The sequence below is a fragment of the Onychomys torridus genome, chromosome 9 (assembly GCF_903995425.1).
Source record: "Onychomys torridus chromosome 9, mOncTor1.1, whole genome shotgun sequence".
NCBI classification, from domain to species: Eukaryota; Metazoa; Chordata; class Mammalia; order Rodentia; family Cricetidae; genus Onychomys; species Onychomys torridus.
In genome coordinates this window covers 45,159,141-45,180,558 of record NC_050451.1, presented here as the reverse complement: position 1 = coordinate 45,180,558, position 21,418 = coordinate 45,159,141, and the positions used below count along the sequence as shown (strand labels likewise).

General features: G+C 39.5%; 1 protein-coding gene across 1 annotated transcript in view; it reads left to right on the top strand.

Moving 5' to 3' along the window:
* The window catches only part of Pspc1 (paraspeckle component 1), a 61,899-nt gene that overhangs the window by 14,977 nt on the left and 25,504 nt on the right, over positions 1-21,418 (top strand). The window contains exons 4-6 of the mRNA XM_036200069.1: positions 1,981-2,177; positions 6,694-6,778; positions 19,570-19,675. Coding sequence (XP_036055962.1) covers positions 1,981-2,177; positions 6,694-6,778; positions 19,570-19,675 — 388 coding nt within the window. The remainder of the gene's footprint in view (positions 1-1,980; positions 2,178-6,693; positions 6,779-19,569; positions 19,676-21,418) is intronic.

Genomic DNA, 21,418 nt, shown 5'->3' with positions numbered 1-21,418 from the left:
CCAAACATGGGTCCTTTGCAAAAGTAGTAATTGCTCTTAACTGCTGAGCTATCTCTCTAGCCACATTATTTCCCCTTATGCATGGATAAAACATGCTCATTTTACTTAGAAACGTTTCTGCTTTTTAATTCTCTCTCTTTTGAAAGTTTCACTGTGTAGTTATGGCTGGCCTGGAATTCGCATATGTGTATGTGCACATGAATGCAGGTGCCATGGAGGCATCAGAGCCCTGGATCTGGAATAAAGGCTTAATTGTTGAGTGTCCAACATGGGTGCTAGGAATGAAACTTTAGTCCTCTGGAAGAGCAGCCAGTGCTCCTAAGAACTGAGCCATTTGTCCTCCCTCCCCCTCCCCTCCCTCCCCCTCCCCCTCCCTCCCTCCCCCTCCCCCTCCCTCCCTCCTTCCTTCCTTCCTTTTCTTTTTTTTTGTGGTGATTATTTTGTTTTAGTCAGGGTTTCTCTGTGTAGCCCTGGATGGACTGGAACTTACTGTGTAGACCAGGCTGGCTTCAAACTCAGAGACACCTGCCTGTATGATTCAGGGCAGCTGGGATTAAATTTGTGTGCCCCCAGATTTGAGAGAGGGTCTTGAACTGACAGAGAGCTACCTGCCTCTGCATCTAGACCCCTCCTTTCTTACCCTAAATGCCCTCCCAGAACCGGATCCTGTGCCTTAATCTCTCCTCTACTGACCTAAATTCCTAGGCCCTGTGTTTGATTATTGTTCATTACCTCCTTTTGCTCCGTAATAACTTTCTGTGTCAGTGCTTGGAATTTTGTTGCATCAGATCATCTTCCTTTTAATTCCAAGTAAAATGAAAATTCCAATTGTCAGGTTTCTATAGGTGAGATGAGAATTGTGTTACTATTAATACTTTTTTTTTTTTTTTTTTCTCTCGAGACAGGGTTTCTCTGTGTAGTTTTAAAGCCTGTCCTGGAACTCTTTCTGTAGACCAGGCTGGCCTCAAACTCAGAGATCCACCTACCTCTCTGCCTTGCCAGTAGTGGGATTAAAGGCATGTACTACCACCGCCTGGGCCTACTATTAATACTTTTAAAAGAAACTACTCATAGCTGAGAATGATTGAAAACTTCATTTGAATTTCAGGTGTATTCATAGCTCTTATTTATTTACTGTTTCTTTTTTTGAGACATGGTCTCTATGTAGCCATGATGGCCATGGAACACACTGTTACAGACCATGCTGTCCTTGAACTCATGTAGATCCTCCTGGCTCTGCCTACGGAGTGCTAGGATTAAAGGCGTGCGCCACCAACCGTGGCCCATTTTTCATTTAGTAATTTGTTTTCTCATTTGTTATTTGACTTTTGAAAGTATGTGTATACATAGTTGTGCCATAAATTATGTTATAATAGGAATTGTGTTATATATTGAGATACAGCAGTTGACAGATAATGTTTGATGTTTTATAATGGCACAGCTGTGCAATATATAACTACAGGTAGAGTGAGTCAGTTTGTTATCTTTAGCCCAACTACTTAATTGGTACACAACAACTCTTCCCCCCCCCCCACCCCCAGCTGAGGACTGAACCCAGGGCATTATGCTCTACTACTGAGCTAAATCCCCAACCCCAACAAAATATTTTTATTACTAAGAAATCTGATTCTAAGACTATTAACTTAGAACTCATTGGGTTTGTATGTTGCAGGTTTCATTATGTATAGTAGTTGAATGAAAATGAGAAAGTCTTTATGGGAGATAGTAATAATAACATAGGTTAGAATATTGCATTTTGTAAGTTCGAATCATGGTTTTATTTCTTATTAGTTGGGTGCTTTTGTGAAGTTTGATAAATTCATGTATATAGAATCATGATACTGTCTTGAGACTATGTAGAATAAGTCACTGTTCATACCATAAATATTATAAATGTCCAAAAAGTGATAGTTGTTATTATTCTCTGTTGTTGTTTACTTCTTAAGTATACATTTTTGTATGTTTTTAATGTTAATGTAGGGAAAGAGAACAGCCACCACGGTTTGCTCAGCCTGGGACATTTGAATTTGAATATGCATCTCGATGGAAGGCTCTTGATGAAATGGAAAAGCAGCAGCGTGAACAGGTTGATAGAAACATCAGAGAGGCCAAAGAGAAGTTGGAGGCAGAGATGGAAGCAGCTAGACATGAACACCAGTTAATGCTAATGAGGCAAGGTAAAAGAGATGTGCCACTGATTTGTATTAGTATTTTGTTAGTTAAGCTTTTGGAGATAGGGTCTTTCTATGTAGACTAGGCTGGCCTTGAACTTAGAGTTCTGTTTGTCTCTGCGTTCTGAGAGCTGTATATTAGTATTAACTTGCCAATTAAGAGTTCAGAAACATGAGTTATAACTTAATATATTAGTTAAATTTTTTCCTGAGAAGTGTCATGGTTGTTTTAAAGACAGAGTCTTACCTGGTAACTCAGGTTCTTCTTGAACTCCTGATTATCATCTTGAGTATTGGGATTGTAGATGTGAGCTACAACTCCTGATGAGAACTCTTTTTTTTTTTTTTTGAGACAGAGTTTCTCTGTGTAGCTTTTGGAGCTTGTCCTGGAACCCACTTTGTAGACCAGGCTGGCCTCAAACTCACAGAGATCTGCCTGGCTCTACCACCCGAGTCCTGGAATTAAAGGCGTGCACCACTATGGCCAGGTGATTCTAAAGGATTTTTTTTCTTTGAGACAGGGTTTTCCTGTGTAGCTTTGTGCCTTTCCTGGAACTCACTTGGTAGCCCAGGCTGGCCTTGAACTCAACAGAGATCTGCCTGGCTCTGCCTCCTGAGTGCTGGGATTACAGGCGTGCGCCACCCCTCCCTGGCGTGAACTCTTTTTTGAAAAGCTAGACATGTGGTTGGGTTGAGTGTCTCTCATCCAGAAAGCTTGGGGACAGATTTGTTTCAGAGTTGGATTTCTGGGCTTTAGCTTTTCCAATTTAGGTTGTTTATTTTGCTTGGGAACATGTCAGGGAGCTGGAGAAGTGACTCTGTGGTTAAGAGTACTTGACTGTTCTAGAGGATCTAGGTTTGATTTCCAGCACCTGTATGGCAGCTAACAACTGTCTATAACTCCAAATTCAGGGGGTCTGATACCTTTTTCTCTAGCTTCCTTGGGTACTTGAATGCACATACATACTTCACAGACATAAATGCAGGCAAAACAGCCATACATGTACAAATAAGGAGGACAAAAGTGTTAGTAGGCTGGGTTTGTAGTTCAGTTATTGATTACATGCCTAGAATGCATAAAGCCTGGGGTTCTATTTGAAGTGGAGTGGTTGGTGAATGTCTATACTCCTAGGACTTGGGTGTTGGAAGCTGGAAAATGAAAAGTTCAAGGTTAGCCTTGGCTAGCAAGTTCCAGGACAGCCTGGATTACATGAGACACTGAAAAAAAATGGTTTTAAATTTTTTTTCCTATATAAGTAGTATTTCTGGAGGTATCAAGGATATTTACTTTTGTGGTAATCCAGATACCATTCTTTTGACAGAAAGGGAAGCATAGTAGATAATATGGGATAAAGCCATACATAATTTTTTTTTTCTTCTGAGAGAGGCTTTCCCTCTGTAGCCCCGGGTATCATGGAACTCACTTTGCAGGCCATGCTGGCCTCGAACTCAGAGATCTGCTTGCCTCTGCCTCTTGAGTGCTGGGATTAAAGGTGTGTGCCACCACTTCCCAGTACCACATGTAAAATTTTGATAGAAAGATTAGGAAAATGCTGCCTTTAAGGTTATTAATTTGCATCAAAAGAGTACCAAAATGGAGCTGTGATTTTTGTTAGTGGTAGAACACTTTTTTAGCATACACAAGGCTGTGGATTCATTCTCTAGTCAGACCTCAGGGTTAGGGGAGAGAGTACCAGATGGATAACTTGGTAGAGAAGAAAAAGATTAATGTATTCAGATGGATATGGAGATTTAGAAAGAATAGGTTCTTATTAACTGGTAAGAGCGTGAGACCAATAACTCGGTTTTTAAGAGCAGTCTTTTTTGAGTTGGTTTTTTTTTTTTTTTTTTTTTGGTTTTTCGAGACAGGGTTTCTCTGTAGCTTTGGAGCCTGTCCTGGACTAGCTCTGTAGACCAGGTTGGCCTCGAACTCACAGAGATCCACCTGCCTCTGCCTCCCGAGTGCTGAGATTACAGGTGTGTGCCACCACCGCCCGGCAAGAGCAGTCTTTAAATGAAAGTTTTTTTGTTTTTTTTTTCCCCCTCACTTTTAAATATGTCTGTATTTTGCCTGCATGTACGTCTTTGTAACACTTGCTATGCCTGTTGCCTTAGAAGGCAGAAAGAGGACATTGGATCACCTAGAAATGGAGTAACCGATGGTAGTGAGCTGTCATGGTGCTGGACATCAAACCTGGGCTCTCTGGAAGAGCAGCCAGTGCTCTTAACTTCTGAGCTCTTTTTCCAGCCTTCAAGAGCAGTCCTTTTTTTCTCTCCATCGAGACAGGGTTTCTCTAAGTAGCTTTTGGTGTCCTAGAACCCACTCTGTAGACCAGACCGTCCTGAACTCAGAGATTTGTCCTCCTCTCCCAAGTGTTTGGACTAAAGGTATACACCACCACTGCCTGGCCTCTAGCTTTGTTTTGTTTTGTTTTTTTTTAAATAAATGCTGTCCTATAACTCAAGATGACCTTGAACTTCTAAGTATGTAGCAGGAGATGACCTTGATCTAATTCTCCTACCTCCAACTCCCCAAATGCTGGAATTAAGTACACCACTATCCCCTCCTCCTCCTCTTCCTCCTCCTCCTCCGCCTCTTCTTCTTTTTAAGTTTTTTAAAACATTTTTGAGTTGGGTTTTTTGTTTTGTTTTTTTGTTTTCTTTGAGATGTGGCTGGTGTCTTGGTGTAGCCCAGACTTACCTTAAACTTGACTGAGTAGTGGATGATAAACTTGAACTCCTGATTTTTCACTCAAGTGCTAGAAGTATAGGCTTACACTACTATGCCTGGTATAAGAAATATTCACTACTATGTGGAGCCATATGCCTGTATTCTCAACATTTGATACATAGAAGCTGGAGGATCAAGAATTCAAGGTTGTTGTCTGCTACATATAGTGATTCAAAATTTTGCCTAGATTTTATGAGATCCTTTCTCAAACATCTCTCTCCTCTGTCACCAAAAGAAAAATAGAAAACATTGATGACTCATCTCTAAATCCTTTGGTAAATTCTTATTTCTGTTAGGATAAAATGTAGGACTTTACTTTGTTGTTAGTAGAGTCTTACTGTTGTCCAGGGTAACTGCATTTTGAGCTCCAGTTTCTGGACTCATGAATTCTTTATTTTTCCACAGCCTCTTTAGAAGTTAGGACTACAAGCTGAACTTGGTTTCCATATGTTTTTTATTATTAGTGTAGGAGACAGTTCCTAAGTTTTCCCTTTTCTAGAGGGGCAAGAGTTTGTTTTTTTCAAGACAGGCTTTTTTCTGTGTAGTTCTGGCTATCCTGGAACTTGCTCTGTAGACCAGGCTGGTCTCCAACTCATGTAGATCTTCCTGTCTCTGCTTCAAAGTGCTGGGAGTAAAGGTGTGTGCCACCACTCCCTGGCTCGTTTTCATTTTTTTTTTTTAAAGGATTTTTTTTTTTCCTTGAGACAGGGTTTCTCTGTGTAGCTTTGCGTCTTTCCTGGAACTCACTTGGTAGACCAGGCTGGCCTTGAACTCACAAAGATCCGCCTGCCTCTGCGTCCCGAGTGCTGGGATTAAAGGTGTGCGCCACCACCGCCCGGCATTGATTTCTTTAAAGTGGCATAGAAGTTGCACAGACTTCATTTGTGCCTGTGCAAGAGCAATATGTTGTACTCTTAAACTGAGCCCAATTCTTTGATTTTCTGTGTGTGCGTGTGTGTGTGTGTGTGTGTGTGTGTGTGTGTGTGTGTGTGTGTGTATATGGTATTGCATGCCTGTAATCAATTGCAGAACTCTGGACAGGGAGGCATGTAGTATTCTGGACAGGGAGGCAAGAGGATCCCAAGTTTGAGGTCAGCCAAGACTATATAATGTATCAAAACATTATCTCAAAGCAAACAAACATAGTTGCTCCTGTGTTATAATCTTAATACTTTTGAAGCTAGGGAAGGTGGATTGCAGTGAGTTTGAAACTGCCGTGGGTTACCTAGTGGGTTCTAGTTTGGTCTAGGGCAGTAATTCTCAACTTAATGGTTAGTGCGGTTCCTCAGAGGCTGTGGTGACTCCCAGCCATAAAATTTTTTCTATGCTATTTTATAATTAATTTTGCTACTTTTATGAATCATAATTACATATCTGTGTTTTTTCATGGTCTTAGGCGACCCCATGAATAGGTTGTTTGACCCAATCTAAAAAAAAAAAAAAAAAAATTGAAAACAAAAAGAGGTAGCTAGAGATGTCTCAGTAGTTAAAGAGCACTGGCTGCTCTTCCAGAGGACCCAGCTTCAATTCCCAGTTGTCGGTAACTCCAGTTCCAGGGCATCTGATGCCCTCTTCTGGTCTCCTTGGGTACCAGCCACGCATGTTGTACCCACATACTTGCAGGCAAAATATTTATACATATAAAATAAAAATAAGTCCTTGAAACAAAAATAGTAAGAAAGCAGTAGGACCTTAGCTCTTGTGTGTGCCAGCAATAGACATCCCACTCGTGGATGTGAATGCACAGAAAAGGAAGGCTAAACAATTGTAACATGTAGTAATATTTTATAGATCTAATGAGACGTCAAGAAGAACTCAGACGCTTGGAAGAACTCAGAAATCAAGAATTGCAGAAACGGAAGCAAATACAATTGAGGTAAATTAATACCTAACATTATTTTATTGTAATATGGTTCATTGATAAAATTCCCTTATCATTCAAGTTGTGAAAATAGTAAAAATAGGGAAGAAAACTTTTTTGTCACACATATTACAGTTGTAATTCTTTAGCTGGTTAAGGACTTTGAAGTTAAGTATTGCATGTAATTTATTGTAAGAAGCTCACTGATTTGCCAGACTGTTTTCCTAGAGATAGCTACATTTAGATTGCTGTTTTGCTTTGAAACCGGCTCTCACTATGTAACCTGGACTGGCTTGTCACTGCTGTTGTCTACCAGGTTGGCCTCAAAGTCTAGAACGTTCACTTATTTTCCCCAAATGCTAGAAGTATAGGCTCATGCCACTGTGTCCAATTTCTGTAGTACCTGGGCTCTTGTGTGGTAGATATATACATATACAAATGAGCCACATCCCCTGCTCAGGGCATGGACATTTAAAATCATGTAGTCTTCAAAGCTTCAAATATTGTAAGTTAATGCTTTAAACAAAGCTATAATCGATGAAACAAATGTGAAATTTTTATTTTGAAATATTTATATTTGCCATATAAAAGTAGTAAGGGGCAGGAGAAGTAGCTCAGAGGTTAAGAGTACTAGTTGGCTCTTCCAGGATATTCAGGTTCAATTCCCAGCACCTGCATGGCAGCTCACACCTGTCTGTAACTCCAGTTCCAGGGGATCCTATACCCTCACACAGACATTCATGCAGACAAAACACCATCAACCAAGCTGAGAACTATTCTTATACTTTCAATGTGCCTCAGAGTTTGAGAACTCCTGAGGTGTATTTCCTATCTCAGGAGAACACATCACAGTTTCTTTTTATGTAAACAGGTTCAGATTTTTGAATTTGCAAAAGGAAAGGATGCTTCTTGCAGAATTTAAAACCTTGAGTCCAGCTTTCTCTTTTATCTCAATTTGTTAGCTAGGTGTTTGCATAGTAATGTATCCTATAGATACTGTCTTTTTCCCCTTCCCATTCCAGCAAGGATGACAGCAAAGCAAAACCAAATAATTAAAACAAAATAGAGTGTTGAGAAGACCCTTATTATGACATAAAGTATAACACATGAATCTCATAGAAATGAATGACAGAGTCACACTGAAAAGTGATTTAGAACCTAAATAATCTTTCGTTTGTTTGTTTGGTTGGTTTGAAACAAGGTCTCAGGTAGTCCAGGCTGGACTGTCTTGAACTAACTTGAAAAAGAATGAACTTGAATAAGCTGAAGTTTGTAGACAATAGAATATTTGCTATGTGCTGTAGAGGTATGAACTGTGGAGCCAGGAGAAGACATGGAAGGGAACCCTGCATGCTTATTGTTAAGTAAAAGAACACAGTCTGGAGGGGTCAGATATTGTATGACTCCAATTCCCATGGAAATAGCAAGCTGGGGAGATGGGAAGGTCAAAAGTCAAAAGTTAGCGAGTGGAGATGAAGATGTGGGATACTGTTTTAAAGATTATTTATTTCTATGTGTATATGAGAGTGCCTGTGTATATGAAATGGAAGCCAGAGATAGGCACAGATTCCCCAGAACTGGAGTAAGTCTCCTTGTGGGTTCTGGAATCCAGGACCTCCAAAAAGCAGCACATGCTCTTAACCTTCGAGTCATCTCTTAAGGAAATCAGATTTGTAGGGCAATAAAACTGCTCTGTATGATGCTACCTTTCATCTTTCTTTGAACTTCATACAGCATGCACACCAAAACTGAACACTAACAGAAACATTGTACTCTGGATGATGGTGTGTGTCATTGGGGTTCATGGATTTTAACAAATGTGTCACTCTAGTGGACATGCTGACAGTAGGTTATTGTGGTTTTGGCTATGGGACAAAGTATTTAGGAATACAACCCCCCCTCCCCCCAGCACTCTACCACTGAGCTAAATCCCCAACCCCACCACTCAATTTTTTAGGATACTCAAAAAGAAAAGAAAAACACACACAGAGACACAAAACTCCTCTAAGAAAAATAGTCATACACACATGCATGCATGACAAAGCCATACATTTTCTATAATTTAGTTTAAGGTTATAGGTTAGCACTTAACCGCTGCTTTTTTTTTTTTTTTTGGTTTTTCGACACAGGGTTTCTTTGTGTAGTTTTGTTTTGTGCCTTTCCTGGAACTCACTTTGGAGACCAGGCTAGCCTCGAACTCACAGAGATCCGCCTGCCTCTGCCTCCGCCTCCCAAGTGCTGGGATTAAAGGCGTGCGCCGCCCGGCTGCTTTTTTGATATACTCTGTGTGTGTGCATGTGCGAGTGTGTGCAGGTGGTATGCATGCACGTTTGAATGTGTGCAGGGTCTATATACTACAGGCTGTCTTACCTGCTTCAAATTTTCAAGTGCTGAGATCATAGGTGTGCACTACCACACCCAACATTGTATATTTCTTATTAAGTGAACAGTTTAGGAACTGTAGTTTGAGACTCAGGTTTCTCACTGTTGGAAAATGAAGAAAGACAAGATGAATGTTGTATGTTGATTACTCACTTACTAATGTTAGGTCTGAGGTTTCTAGTATTGATAGGTAGATGCAGAAGTACAAATAATGTGATTAAACTAATATTTTTATAGTACTATTTACTGAACAGCTATAGAAAAGTGATGTCAGCAGCAGCGATCACATCTACCTTCAACATTCACTAATATAACAGCTGGGCTTTTGAAGAAATTCTATCAGTAGTAAGGAAGATTTCAAAACAAGGGTAGATTGTTTCAGAAGAACCTGGAACCAACATGACAGAGCTGCTCATGGCCAGTTTTATTTTTTAATAATAAGAACTTTATTGACAGATAATTCACATAGTATACAAATTTCCTGTTCGTACAATTTAGTCCAGCATCCTCATAGGCCCATGACACCATCACTACTTCCTTTTTTAGAACATCTTCAATTTCTTTCTTTCCTTTTTTTTTTTGAATGCCATTTATTGAAGGAGGGAGGTCTTAAGTACAGGCTTACAGCACAATGGGAGAACCCCAGAGGGCAGAGGTTTGCTTCCGATGTTTTACAATCTTGCATCTAAGCTGTTAACACCTCATGGCCAGTTTTACCAAAAGAAGGGAGGAAGGTAGAGAGAGAGGTTGAGATAGACACTGAGAATGAAATCACTAGCTTTTGAACCATAGAACAAAATTCCTATAAGTTCCATACTGCTGGAAATATTGGACAATTAAATACATAATGGAAAAAGAACACCTCTTTGCAGTAGAATTTCATTTAACAAATTAAAAAAAAAGATAAAAAGATATAAAAAGTCACTGATAAGTAAATAGTATAGTAATTATTATAGAAAAGACAGTTTTTGTTTTTGAGACAGTGTCTGACCTGTTTAGTCCATGGGGGTCCTCTTGTTTCAGTCTTTCTATGACTTGTAGTCTAGGTGTACCTTACTGTACTCAGAAGATAAGATATATTGATGAACATGAAGGTGTGCAAAACCTTAAACAACAGGACCTTTGCATAGTGTTAAAACGAATAAAATTTACTTCATTAACAATTTATATAGTGGGGGCTAGAGAGATGGCTCAGAGGTTAAAAATACTGGCTACTCTTTCAGAGACCCCAGATTCCTTTCTGACACCTAACTGGCCAGCTAAGAACTATCTATAACTCCAGTAATAGAGGATCTAGTTCCCCCTTCTGGCCTCCTCAGGCACTGCATGCACATGGTGCACAGATACATATTTTAAGAAAGAAAATTATTATTATTATTATTTCTTTTAAAGTTTTTTTTATTTATTATGTACACAGAAGAGGGCGCCAGATCTCATTACACGTTGTTGTGAGCCACCATGTGGGTGCTGGGAATTGAACTCAGGACCTCTGGAAGAGCAGTCGGTGCTCTTTAACCTCTGAGCCATCTCTCCAGCCCAAGAAAATTATGTTAATTATATATAGTGTTAGAGAGATGGCTTAGTGGTGAAGAGCATGATCTCTCACTTTTTTTTTTTTTTTCTGAGACAGGGTTTCCCTGTATAGCTTTGCACCTTTCCTCGAACTCACTTGGTAGCCCAGGCTGGCCTCAAACTCACAGAGATCCTCCTGCCTCTGCCTCCCGAGTGCTGGGATTACAGGTGTATGCCACCACCGCCTGGCTGAGCATGATCTCTTTAAAGTTTTTTTATTATATTTTTTAGATTTTATTTATGTAATGTGTATGGGTGTTTTACCTACATGTTTTTATACCATGTATATGCATGGAGTGCCCTTAAATATAAGAAGAGAGAATCAAACTCTTTGGGACTGGTTTGTTGTGTTGCCATGTTGGTGTTGGTAATGGCCTTCTGGAAGAGTAGCCAGTGGTCTTAATTGTTTAATCCCTCTGGCTTGAGTGTACTGCTCTGCAGAAGACCCAGATTGATTCCCAGTACCAACATAAGGCAAATCTCAACCTTTAGCTTGAGAGGGGAATGAAGTGCTTTGGACTTCATGAGCATCTGCACTCACATACCTATGCATAGACATTCACATATACCTAATTAAAAATAAATCTTAAATTCTTGTATTAAAGTCAAGTGGAAAAATAGTAAATTTAAAGTAGAGATACCACTGGGTGGTGGTGGTGCATATCTTTAATCCCAGCACTTGGGAGGCAGAGCCAGGTGGATCTCTGTGAGTTCAAGGCCAGCCTGGTCTACAGAGTGAGATCCAGGGTCTCAAAAAAACAAAACAAAACAAGAAAATAATAATGATAAAGAGACCTAGTAGACAGCATTATAACTAAATGTCAAAAATTTTCATTATCCTAATGAGACCGTTTCATATCATGCATCTGTTGATATTTCTCAGTAATAATAGAGCATATGATACCTTCTCTGACATGCTTGCAAAATATGCATAAAAGTTGTGTGTGATTTGTTTGTGTGCACTTGGCATTGTTAACTTGTAGAGGTCAGTGGATAACTTGATGGAATCTTTTCTGTTTTCATCATAAATGAGGTCCAGGGATTAAACTTGAGTCACCAGCTTATAGGGGCAAGCACTTCTACATCCTGGACAGACTCAGTGGCCCTCAGTTTTCAGTAGAGGTGGTTCAGTGATTAAGAACCATGTCCTCCTCCTGCAGAGATCCTGGATCAGCTCCCAGCACTCACATGGTGGCTCAGAACTCTCTGTGACTCTAGTTTCAGGGTATCTGATGCCCTCCTTTGGCCTCTGCAGGCATGCACATGATATATATCTATCACATATTCGTATAAACACACAGGCAAGCACTCATACACATGAAAGTAATAAATCTTTTTCTTTTTCTTACTCTTTTTTTTTTTTTTTTGGTCTTTTTGTAGCCTTGGCTGTTTTGGACTCACTCTGTAGTCCAGCCTGGCCTTGAACTCAGAGATTTGCCTGCCTCTGCTTTCCCAAGTGCTGGGATTAAAGATGTATGTCACCACGCCTGACTAAATAAATAAATGCCTCCCTCCAACAGGGTTTCTCTGTTTAGCTTTGGCTGTCCTGCAACTCTGTAAACCAGGCTGGCCTTGAACTCATAGAATTGCATGTTCCTCTGCCTCCTCAGTGCTGGGGTACTGGAATTAAAGGCATGCACCACCACCTCTAGCCTTTTTTTCCCTTTTTCTATATAAATAAATCTTAAAAGAAAATGGGGGGAAGGAAAGGGGATAAAAAAAAAAAAGAAAATGGAAAGAAATGGATGGCTTGGGTTATCCCTGCACTTGTACTTCAAAATGGAAGGCAGACACAGTAGAATATGGACTCTTGGTGTGTGCAGTGATCTGGAAGATGCAGTAGGAAGGCAGAACTTCAGCAATGTGGACGGACAGAGGCGACCCCCCCCCCAAAAGTTAACTGCTGAACTCCATGTGTGGGTTGTGAAATACACACACACACACACACACACACACACACACACACACACAAATACAGAGTTTAAAAAAGAACCCACAAAACGAAATCGATCATACAGTCATTCAAAGCCAGACGTGGTGGCACATTTGTAATCCCAACACTCAAATCCGCAAATAATCCCTTGATGGGTAGCAACAATAAAGTGAGTTTGAGGGTAACCTGAATTAATGTCTCAAAAATAATAAGTAAATAATGCAGTCACTTGCAAGCTTCCATCATGTAGCATTGCAGCCTGCCTGCTTCATTTCTTTTCAGAATGACTTTTTATGTTCATGTGTCTCAGTATGTGCATGTGGAGTCCCACAGAAACTGGATCCCTGAAGCTGGAGTTATGGACAGTTGTGTACTGTCCAACATGGGTGCTGGGAGTCTAATTCTGGTCCTCTGCAAGAGCAGTAATATCCTTAACTGCCAAGCCCTGCCTGGCCTTTCTTAGTAATGTTTTTTCCTTTCCTTCCTTCCTTCCTTCCTTCCTTCCTTCCTTCCTTCCTTTCTTTTTTTTTTTTGAGACAAGGTTTCTCTGTGTAGCTTTGCAGTCTGTCCTGGAACTCACTCTGTAGACCAAGCTGGCCTCGAACTCACAGAGATCCACCTACCTTTGCCTCAGAGTGCTGGGGTTAAAGGAGTATGATGCCACCACCTGGCTTTTCTGAGTAATTTTTATGTTCTCTGTCTTTTTGCTTTTAGATACTTGGTCAAAGCCTAGACATGCTTTCCCTGACACTCGGTCTTTTCATTCTTCTGAGGCTCTACTTAAACCCTTTTCCACCAGGATGCTGATTCCTGACTATTCAGCTGCCTACCTTCCTCTATTGAGGATACTGCCTGCTTTCTTGGGATCAGACTAAAAAAACATGGCAATATATCTTCCCTTTCTCTGTCTCCTTCTGAGCAAATGAGGAGATTTATAGCTTCTTTGCCCTATTTTTAAAAATCTTAATAAAATTGTCCTTGATCTTCAAAAATGGGGGCAAATTCTTAAAAGAGCCTGAACTGTGAGAGGTTGAAGAGAAGTAATTAGACTCCTAAGATGTTTCTGCAGTAAAGTATCTTTTTCAGCTGGTGACTTGAGTTTAAACCCTGGAAAGTGTCTGGTGGAAAGAACCAGCTCTTCTCACAGGCTGTCCTGACCTGGACTTGGGAGAGACAGCACATACCTACCCTGACTCCAGCTCAAAGTACAAGGGGTGATGGTAGCCAAGGGCGGTATGGAATTACACTAGGAAGCCCTCATAGATGGGGGCACTGGTAAAAGTTGGATCAAAGATTTTCTTTACTTTGTGGCATGATAGCTTTGAAGGCAATGAAGGAGCTCTAGTCCTTGGAGCCTACCTGCTGAAGGAAGATGTTGACACTCCTGTAACTTGTCCTCTGACTTCCTGTGTACACTGCACAAACATACATATATAAATAAAATTGAAGTCACAAAAGCAAAAAATGGTGTTGATGCTAATGTTGTACCTGTGTGTGTGTGTGTGTGTGTGTGTGTGTGTGTGTGTGTGTGTGTTTGAGCTGAGGATTGAACCCAGGGCCTTGTGCTTGCTAGGCAAGCGCTCTACTACTGAGTTAAGTCCCCAACCCCCTTTGTTCATTCATAATACTGGTTATTTGTAATGCTGATACTATGCAGGGTTAGATGAAGTCTGCTTTGTAACTTTCCATAAATCTAAAACCATTAGAAAAGAAAAACTATTTCAGTGTTGGGGTAAGGTAGCAGACAACAAAAACTCTTTATGAAACTTACACTACCTGGTTGTGTGCACACCTGTAATCCTAACACTCAGGAGGCAGAGGCAGGTGGATCTCTGAGTTGGAGTTCAGCCAGGGCTACACATGAAAACCTTGTCTCAAAAAAACAACAAAAAGGAATGTGATGATGATTTATATCTGGGGAGATGGTTTAGTGGATACAGTACTTGGTGTGCAGGCCTGAGGACCTCAGTTTGAATCCTTTAGTACCTACTAAAGCTGCCCAGGTTTAGCAGCCTACCTGTAACCCTAGTGTACAAAAGTTGTAGTTAGAGTTTTCCTGCCTGGCCCACAGTCAGGACAAATCTCTCTCACCCGCCAGGCCCATAGACGCTCAGAACCAACCAAGTAAGCACACAGAAACTTATATTGCTTACAAACTGTATGGCCATGGCAGACTTCTTGTTATCTACTTCTTCTATCTTAAATTAACCCATTTCTGTTAGTCTATACTTTGCCACATGGCTTGTGGCTTACCAGTGTCTTTACATGTTGCTTCTCATGGCAGTGGCTGGCAATGTCTTCTCCCCCAGCTTTCCACTTCCCAGAATTCTCTTCTTTCTTGTCCCGCCTATACTTCCTGCCTGGCCACTGGCCAAACAGCATTTCATTTATACAGAGTGATATCCACAGCACTTCCCCTTTTCTTTCTTTCTTTTTTTTTTTTTTAAAGGAAGGTTTTAACTTTTACATAATAAAATTACATATAACAAAACAACTATCAAGCAAGAATTATAGTTACAATATCTAGTCTATTTGTTTTGGCAAAATTAAACAAAATATTTTATCTATCCTATATTTGTGAGCGTAAGGTTTTTATATCTAACTTATCTTTTATCATACCTGAGGAAATTATAACTATCTAGTCTTCAACCACATCAAAGACCTCAGAAGGATATATTATTACCCGAGAAATGGGAGAAGGATGCAAGTAACTTTCGGGAGTCTTGCAGGGTAGACAGAGACAGCTGGCAGCCTGAACAGTCACCTAATGTTCCTTTGTAAAGTTGGGGCATTTGTCTTCAGCCCACAGGGCTAGAGTCTCTTGGTCACTTCTCTCAGTGTCCTGTAGAATGTCTGGCAGTTTCCTCTTCGAAGCAGGTACCTGAAGGACCATTTTGTCAAACAAAGTTTAGTGGTCACCTTTCTATGGGTCCTGCATGTCCAGTCGATCAAGCAGTCCAGGCAAGAACAGTTTCTTGCCCAAATGGCTATTTTTGCCAAGGTGAAGATAAGATATGAAGTATCTTCAATGCCCATCCTCCTCTCTGAAGTAAATCGGTGTTGTCGGGAGCAGACATGTCTCATTGTCCAGAAAGTCTAAATTTTAAAAATATTTTAAATGCCATATTCTGAAGGTCTTTGAAGTATTTGAAGATTACCTGTCTATGTGAAATATCTCTATGTACACCTAGACAACTTAACTAACATGTCTACGAGTATGATTATCATAGATGATTAATTACTAGTCTATTTTTAATTATCCATTACAATTTTTTTTGTTTTGTTTTTTGTTTTTTGAGACAGGGTTTCTCTGTGTAGCTTTGCGCCTTTTCCTGGGACTCACTTGGTAGCCCAGGCTGGCCTTGAACTCACAGAGATCCGCCTGCCTCGGCCTCCCGAGTGCTGGGATTAACGGCGTGCACCACCACCGCCACCCTCCTTCCACTTTGATGTGTGTTCTGGGAATTGAATCTTAGCTCTTCAGCCTTGTATGTTAAGCCTTGGTGTTAAGCAATTTTAACCTGACCCACTAACCCATTTCTTTGGCCCCTGGCCTTGACCTTTTAAAATCAGGGGGGGAAAAAAAAAAGAATTAAAATACCCTTGCTCCTGCTGTCTTTTTTTTTTTTTTTTTTTTTTTTAAAGACAGGGTCTCTGTTTAACCTTGTCTGTCCTGGAACTCACTGAAGAACAGGCTGTCCTTGAAAGCACAGTCTGACTGCCTCTGTCTCTGCCTCTTACATTCTACATTCTGGTTTTTTTTTTTTTTTTTGAGTGGGACATGATGGTTCTGCCTGAAATTGCAGCACTCCAGAAACTGAGGCTACAGTGTCGTGAGTTTGTGGTCAGTCTGGCTAAATAGCCAAAACCCTGTTTGAAAAGTGCAAAAAAAGCTGGGTGGTGGTGCACACCATGGTGATACTTTATTTGTACTGAAATGTGAGATTTCAGAACAGAAAGTCTATAAAAAAGACAGACACACAGGAAGTAGGTCTCTTTGCGGAGAGGCAGGACAGCAGCAATAGTGAAGGGTAAGAAAAGGTTTTAAGCTTTTAACTATTGCTCTGACCTCTTGGTTTTTAACTCTGCAATTGGCTCTGTGTTTCTTATTTAACAAGACGGTTATATCTACATTACGCCTTTAAAACTCAGCACTTTGTACACAGAGGGAGATAGATCTCTCTGTGAGTTTGAGGCTATCCTGGTCTACAAAGAGAGTTCCAGGACAAACAGAGCTGTAACACAGAGAAATCCTGTCTCAAAAAACAAAACAAAACAAAAAGTCCAAAACAAAATAAAATTTAAAAAGTTTTGTCTTTATGTTTTTCACAGTATATGGGTGTGAAATTTGTGTGTTTGGGTGTGTGCATGGGGAGATATGTGTCAGTATGAGTGTATTTTTTTTTACAAAAAAAAAGATTTATTTATGTGTATGAGTGTTTTGTATGCACACCAGAACAGGGCATCGGATCCCATGAGACTACAGTTATAGATGGTTGTGAGTAGCTATGTAGGTGCTGGGAATTGAACTCAGGACTTCTGGAAGAGCAGTCAGTTCTCTTACCTGTTGAGACTTGTCTCCAGCGTGAGTGTGAGTATATTTAAGTCATGGTGTGCCTATGGAGGTCAGAGGACATTGGACTTCCTTGAGCTGGAGGTATAATACAGTTGTGATCCACTCTATGTAGATGCCGAGGACTGAACTCATATCTTGAGCTGGAGGTATAATACAGTTGTGATCCACTCTATGTAGATGCCGAGGACTGAACTCATATCTTTGCAAGAGCAGGAAATGCTCTTAACTGCTGAACCAGAAATTTTGCCACGAACACCTCAATTTTAACTCTGGCAATGGAAGAAATACTTAAGTAAACATCTATTTTTGTGGGTAAAATTGTACATAAACCATGCAGTAGCATCTTGGAATTTGAGAATTTTGCTGAGATTATTAAGAGAGAAAATTGATTTATAAGAGCACTATAAAAATTTCAGTACTTAGCTGGGTAGTGGTGGCGGACGTGTTTAATCCCAGCACTTGGGAGGCAAAGCCAGGCAGATCTCTGTGAGTTCGAGGCCAGCCTGGCCTACAGAGTGAGTTCCAGGACAGGCAACAAAACTACACAGAGAAACCTTGTCTGGAAAGACCCGGGCGTGGGCGGGGGACGGATGACAACACACTACTGTGGGAGCATCAGGTATTCTTTCTCTCTGTCTCTGTCTCTGTCTGTCTGTCTGTCTCTCTCTGTATATATATATATATATATATTTGACCTAATTTAATGCAGATACCTCAAGAGAATATTATTTTATGATTTTAATATTATTGTACTTACAAAATAGTGAAATCTTCTTTCTTTTAGCGCCAAAAATTTTTTTTTTCTGTTTTCTTTTTTGCCAGAGCTGAGGACTGAACCCAGGGCCTTGTGCTTGCTAGGCAAGCGCTGTATCACAGAGCTAAATCGCCAACCCCCCAATTTTTTTTTTTTTTTTTTTTAAATATTTTTAGGTTGGGGATTTAGCTCAGTGGTAGAGCGTTTGCCTAGCAAGTGCAAGGCCCTGGGTTCGATCCTCAGCTTAAAAAAAATAAATAAATAAAAATAAAAAATATTTTTAGCTGGATTGTGGTGGTACATGTTTTTTTGTTTTGTTTTGTTTTTCTTTTGAGACAGGGTTGACTATTCCAGGGAGTTGATGAATAGAGAAAAACGGACTTATAACACCTGTGCATAATTGGATTTGCTTTTGTTTTTGTTTTTGAAGACAGCATTTCTCTATGTAACTTTGTGCCTTCCCTGGATCTCGCACTGTAGACCGGGCTGGCCTCGAACTCACAGAGATTTGACTAGAGATCTCTTAGGAATAACTTTTAGCTGAACTTTTCCTGGTCCTGCCTGGCTTCCACAGCTGCTTGGAACATGTAAACACACAGAGACTTCTATTAGTTAAAACTGCATGGCCATTAGCTCAAGCTTATTACTGACTAGCTTTTACACTTAAATTTACCCATAATTTTTATTTATTTTTCACCATGTGGCTTGGTAACTTTTCTCAGTTCTCCTGTCATATCTTGCTTCCTCTGTGTCTGGTTAGCGACTCCTGGCTCAGCCTTCCTGTTCCCAGAATTCCCTTCTCTGCTTGTCCCTCCTATACTTCCTGCCTGGCTCTTGGCCAATCAGCACTTCATTTATTAACCAATCAGAGCAACACATTCACAGCATATGCTGGGATCAAAGGCATGTGCCATCACTGCCCGGGTTGCATATTTGGATTTTTGTGTCATTGGTTCTTTTTGGTAATGTACTTTAGCTTCCTTATATAAAAGTTTCTTAGCATATATTAATTATATATAACACAATTCATTATATTTCACCTGTATATAATATATTTTGGTCATATTTAACCCTATTGTCCTTTCTCTTTTCCCTTCTTCCCATATGTGAATGTCTGAATTTTGCTATGCAGGTTATAGATCCCAGACTTTCTCTCTTTTTTTTTTTTCTCCCCTCTTTTATCCTCTCCTAGTTCTGGACTGAACCCATTTCGGTTCATTCTTTGTACATGCTAGACCATCTCTTGTCCTTGATTTATTTGAGACAGCTCTATGCTAGTCCATGTTAGACTTAAACTTGTGACTCTGTGTCTCTGCTCCACTGATGAAATCACAGGGCTCTGCTACTAAGTTGGCTGGAGTTCCTTGATAGAAGCATAGGTACATGTTGTGACTGTGGTTTGTAGTTGTGGATTTAGAGGCTTGTAATAAAATAGAAGGTGAAATTAGGATGTCCTTAGAAACAAACTTGGCATACGTAATGTAATTTACAGAAGTTATACAAGTTGTCTCTTTTTTTTTTTTTTTTCTTCCATGAATAAAGTTGTGGCTCAAATGTCAATGCTCAAACTTTTAAAAACATGTTTTCAGACACGAAGAGGAACATCGTCGTCGTGAAGAAGAAATGATCCGACACAGAGAGCAGGAGGAATTGAGGAGACAGCAGGAGGGCTTTAAACCAAACTATATGGAAAATGTAAGTAAAACACTGGCTAACCACAATGGTTTAATAGATCGGATGCTCTGTATTTAGAATTTTTTAGATTCTGGATTATTTAATAGTATATTTTTTTTTTATTAAACTAGTGATTTTGTTAGTCTTTCTTGTAATTGGTATATTCATTGAAGTAATATTCATAACTTATAAAATGTCTGTTACTGTTCTTCTGTTTTAATTGATTGGTGATAATAAATGCCCTTCAATAAGATACCATGATACATTCATCATCTCTACCTGATATTTGCACTGTACCATTATCAAGTATTTATTTTTGAAAGTTTCAGATATATTAGTGTCCAACCATAACACACCTCTAAACACAGAGTTGAAAATTTTGCCTTGTACATTCCCTTTTCTAAATTATTTTGTATAACATATTTAGCTTCGTCCAATTTTGTTAATCAGTATGTTACTATTAAGCCCACCTCTGTAAGGGTCTTCTAAATGCATCTGTCCGGTGGGCTTTCCATGTTGTCTGATGTATTCTCTTAGTTCCAGTCTGTAGGAGCTTCCCTCCTCCTTTTCACACAGTGCACCGTTGCGTAGACTAGGGCAGCTCATCTGTGGAGTTTTCCTGCTTATAGGTTATTCAACACCTTCTTCTTCTGTCCCTGAATTTCCTTCATAGTAGTCCCAGCTTAAACTTTTCAAAATAGTTTATTAGGGGTTGCGAGCTTGTGCTGTGGGTGTGTTTGGAGGTCAAAGGACAACCTTCTTATACCTTATATGTATTCTGGGGATCAAACTCAGGTCTCTAGGCTTGCTCAGCAAATGCCTTCTCACCGGGCTCACATTTTTTGTTTTTTGTTATTTTCCAATTTTGATGGCTCCATAAATACTTTAAAAATACGAAATTCTCTAAGTTCCTGATAATTAAACTACAGTTTCATTGTTCACTTGAATTCTGAAAAATAGTCGCTGTTAATTTTCTTCTATTGTCAAAAGCCATGATACTTTAAAAACTAAAATTTATTCAGTAAGTTTCTGAGGCTGAACGTATTAAGTCTTTAGTGCCTTTTTTGAAATCTCTGTTCTCATTCTTTGGTATCTGGGAATGATTAATTTTGTTTTTTAGTAGAATGAATAAACACATATTAAAAAAATCTTAACTTGTAGTAACAAGAAGTATTTGTCCTACCATCAACTAAATATTCTTTGTATGGAAATTACCTGGCATTTAAATTCAGTTAGAAAAAGTCCATAATTGTTCTATCACCAGATTAACCAATGAAAAAATTTTAAAGCCTTTTGAATTTTTATTTATTAATTTCTAGCTTTACCTTTCAGTTCTATTTTCCTTCTTGGATACTAAGTATTTAATGACTTATTTTAAACTGCAGTCTCAATTTTCGACATAAATATGTTGGACTTATCAATGTAAAGATACTGTGTAATAATATAAAAGGTGGTGAAATTTAGCACATTTCCAGGCTAATACTGGTTTTCACTCTTCAACTAATAATAATCATATGTAAGCCATATATGACACATTTCTTACAGAGTTTCCACTGAGGATTAGGAAATTCTACATACTCTTTTTATTTTCCTGAATATTTACTAAAGGGATCTTTCATAGTAAAGTAGGTAAATACGAACTTTTTTGGTATTTTTCCTGACAAGGATCTTACATGTTTATAATGAACTTAGTTATTTGTAATGCTATTAATAATGTCATTCTAGTTGACTATAAGGAAAGGATTAAGTAAAATATTACATTTC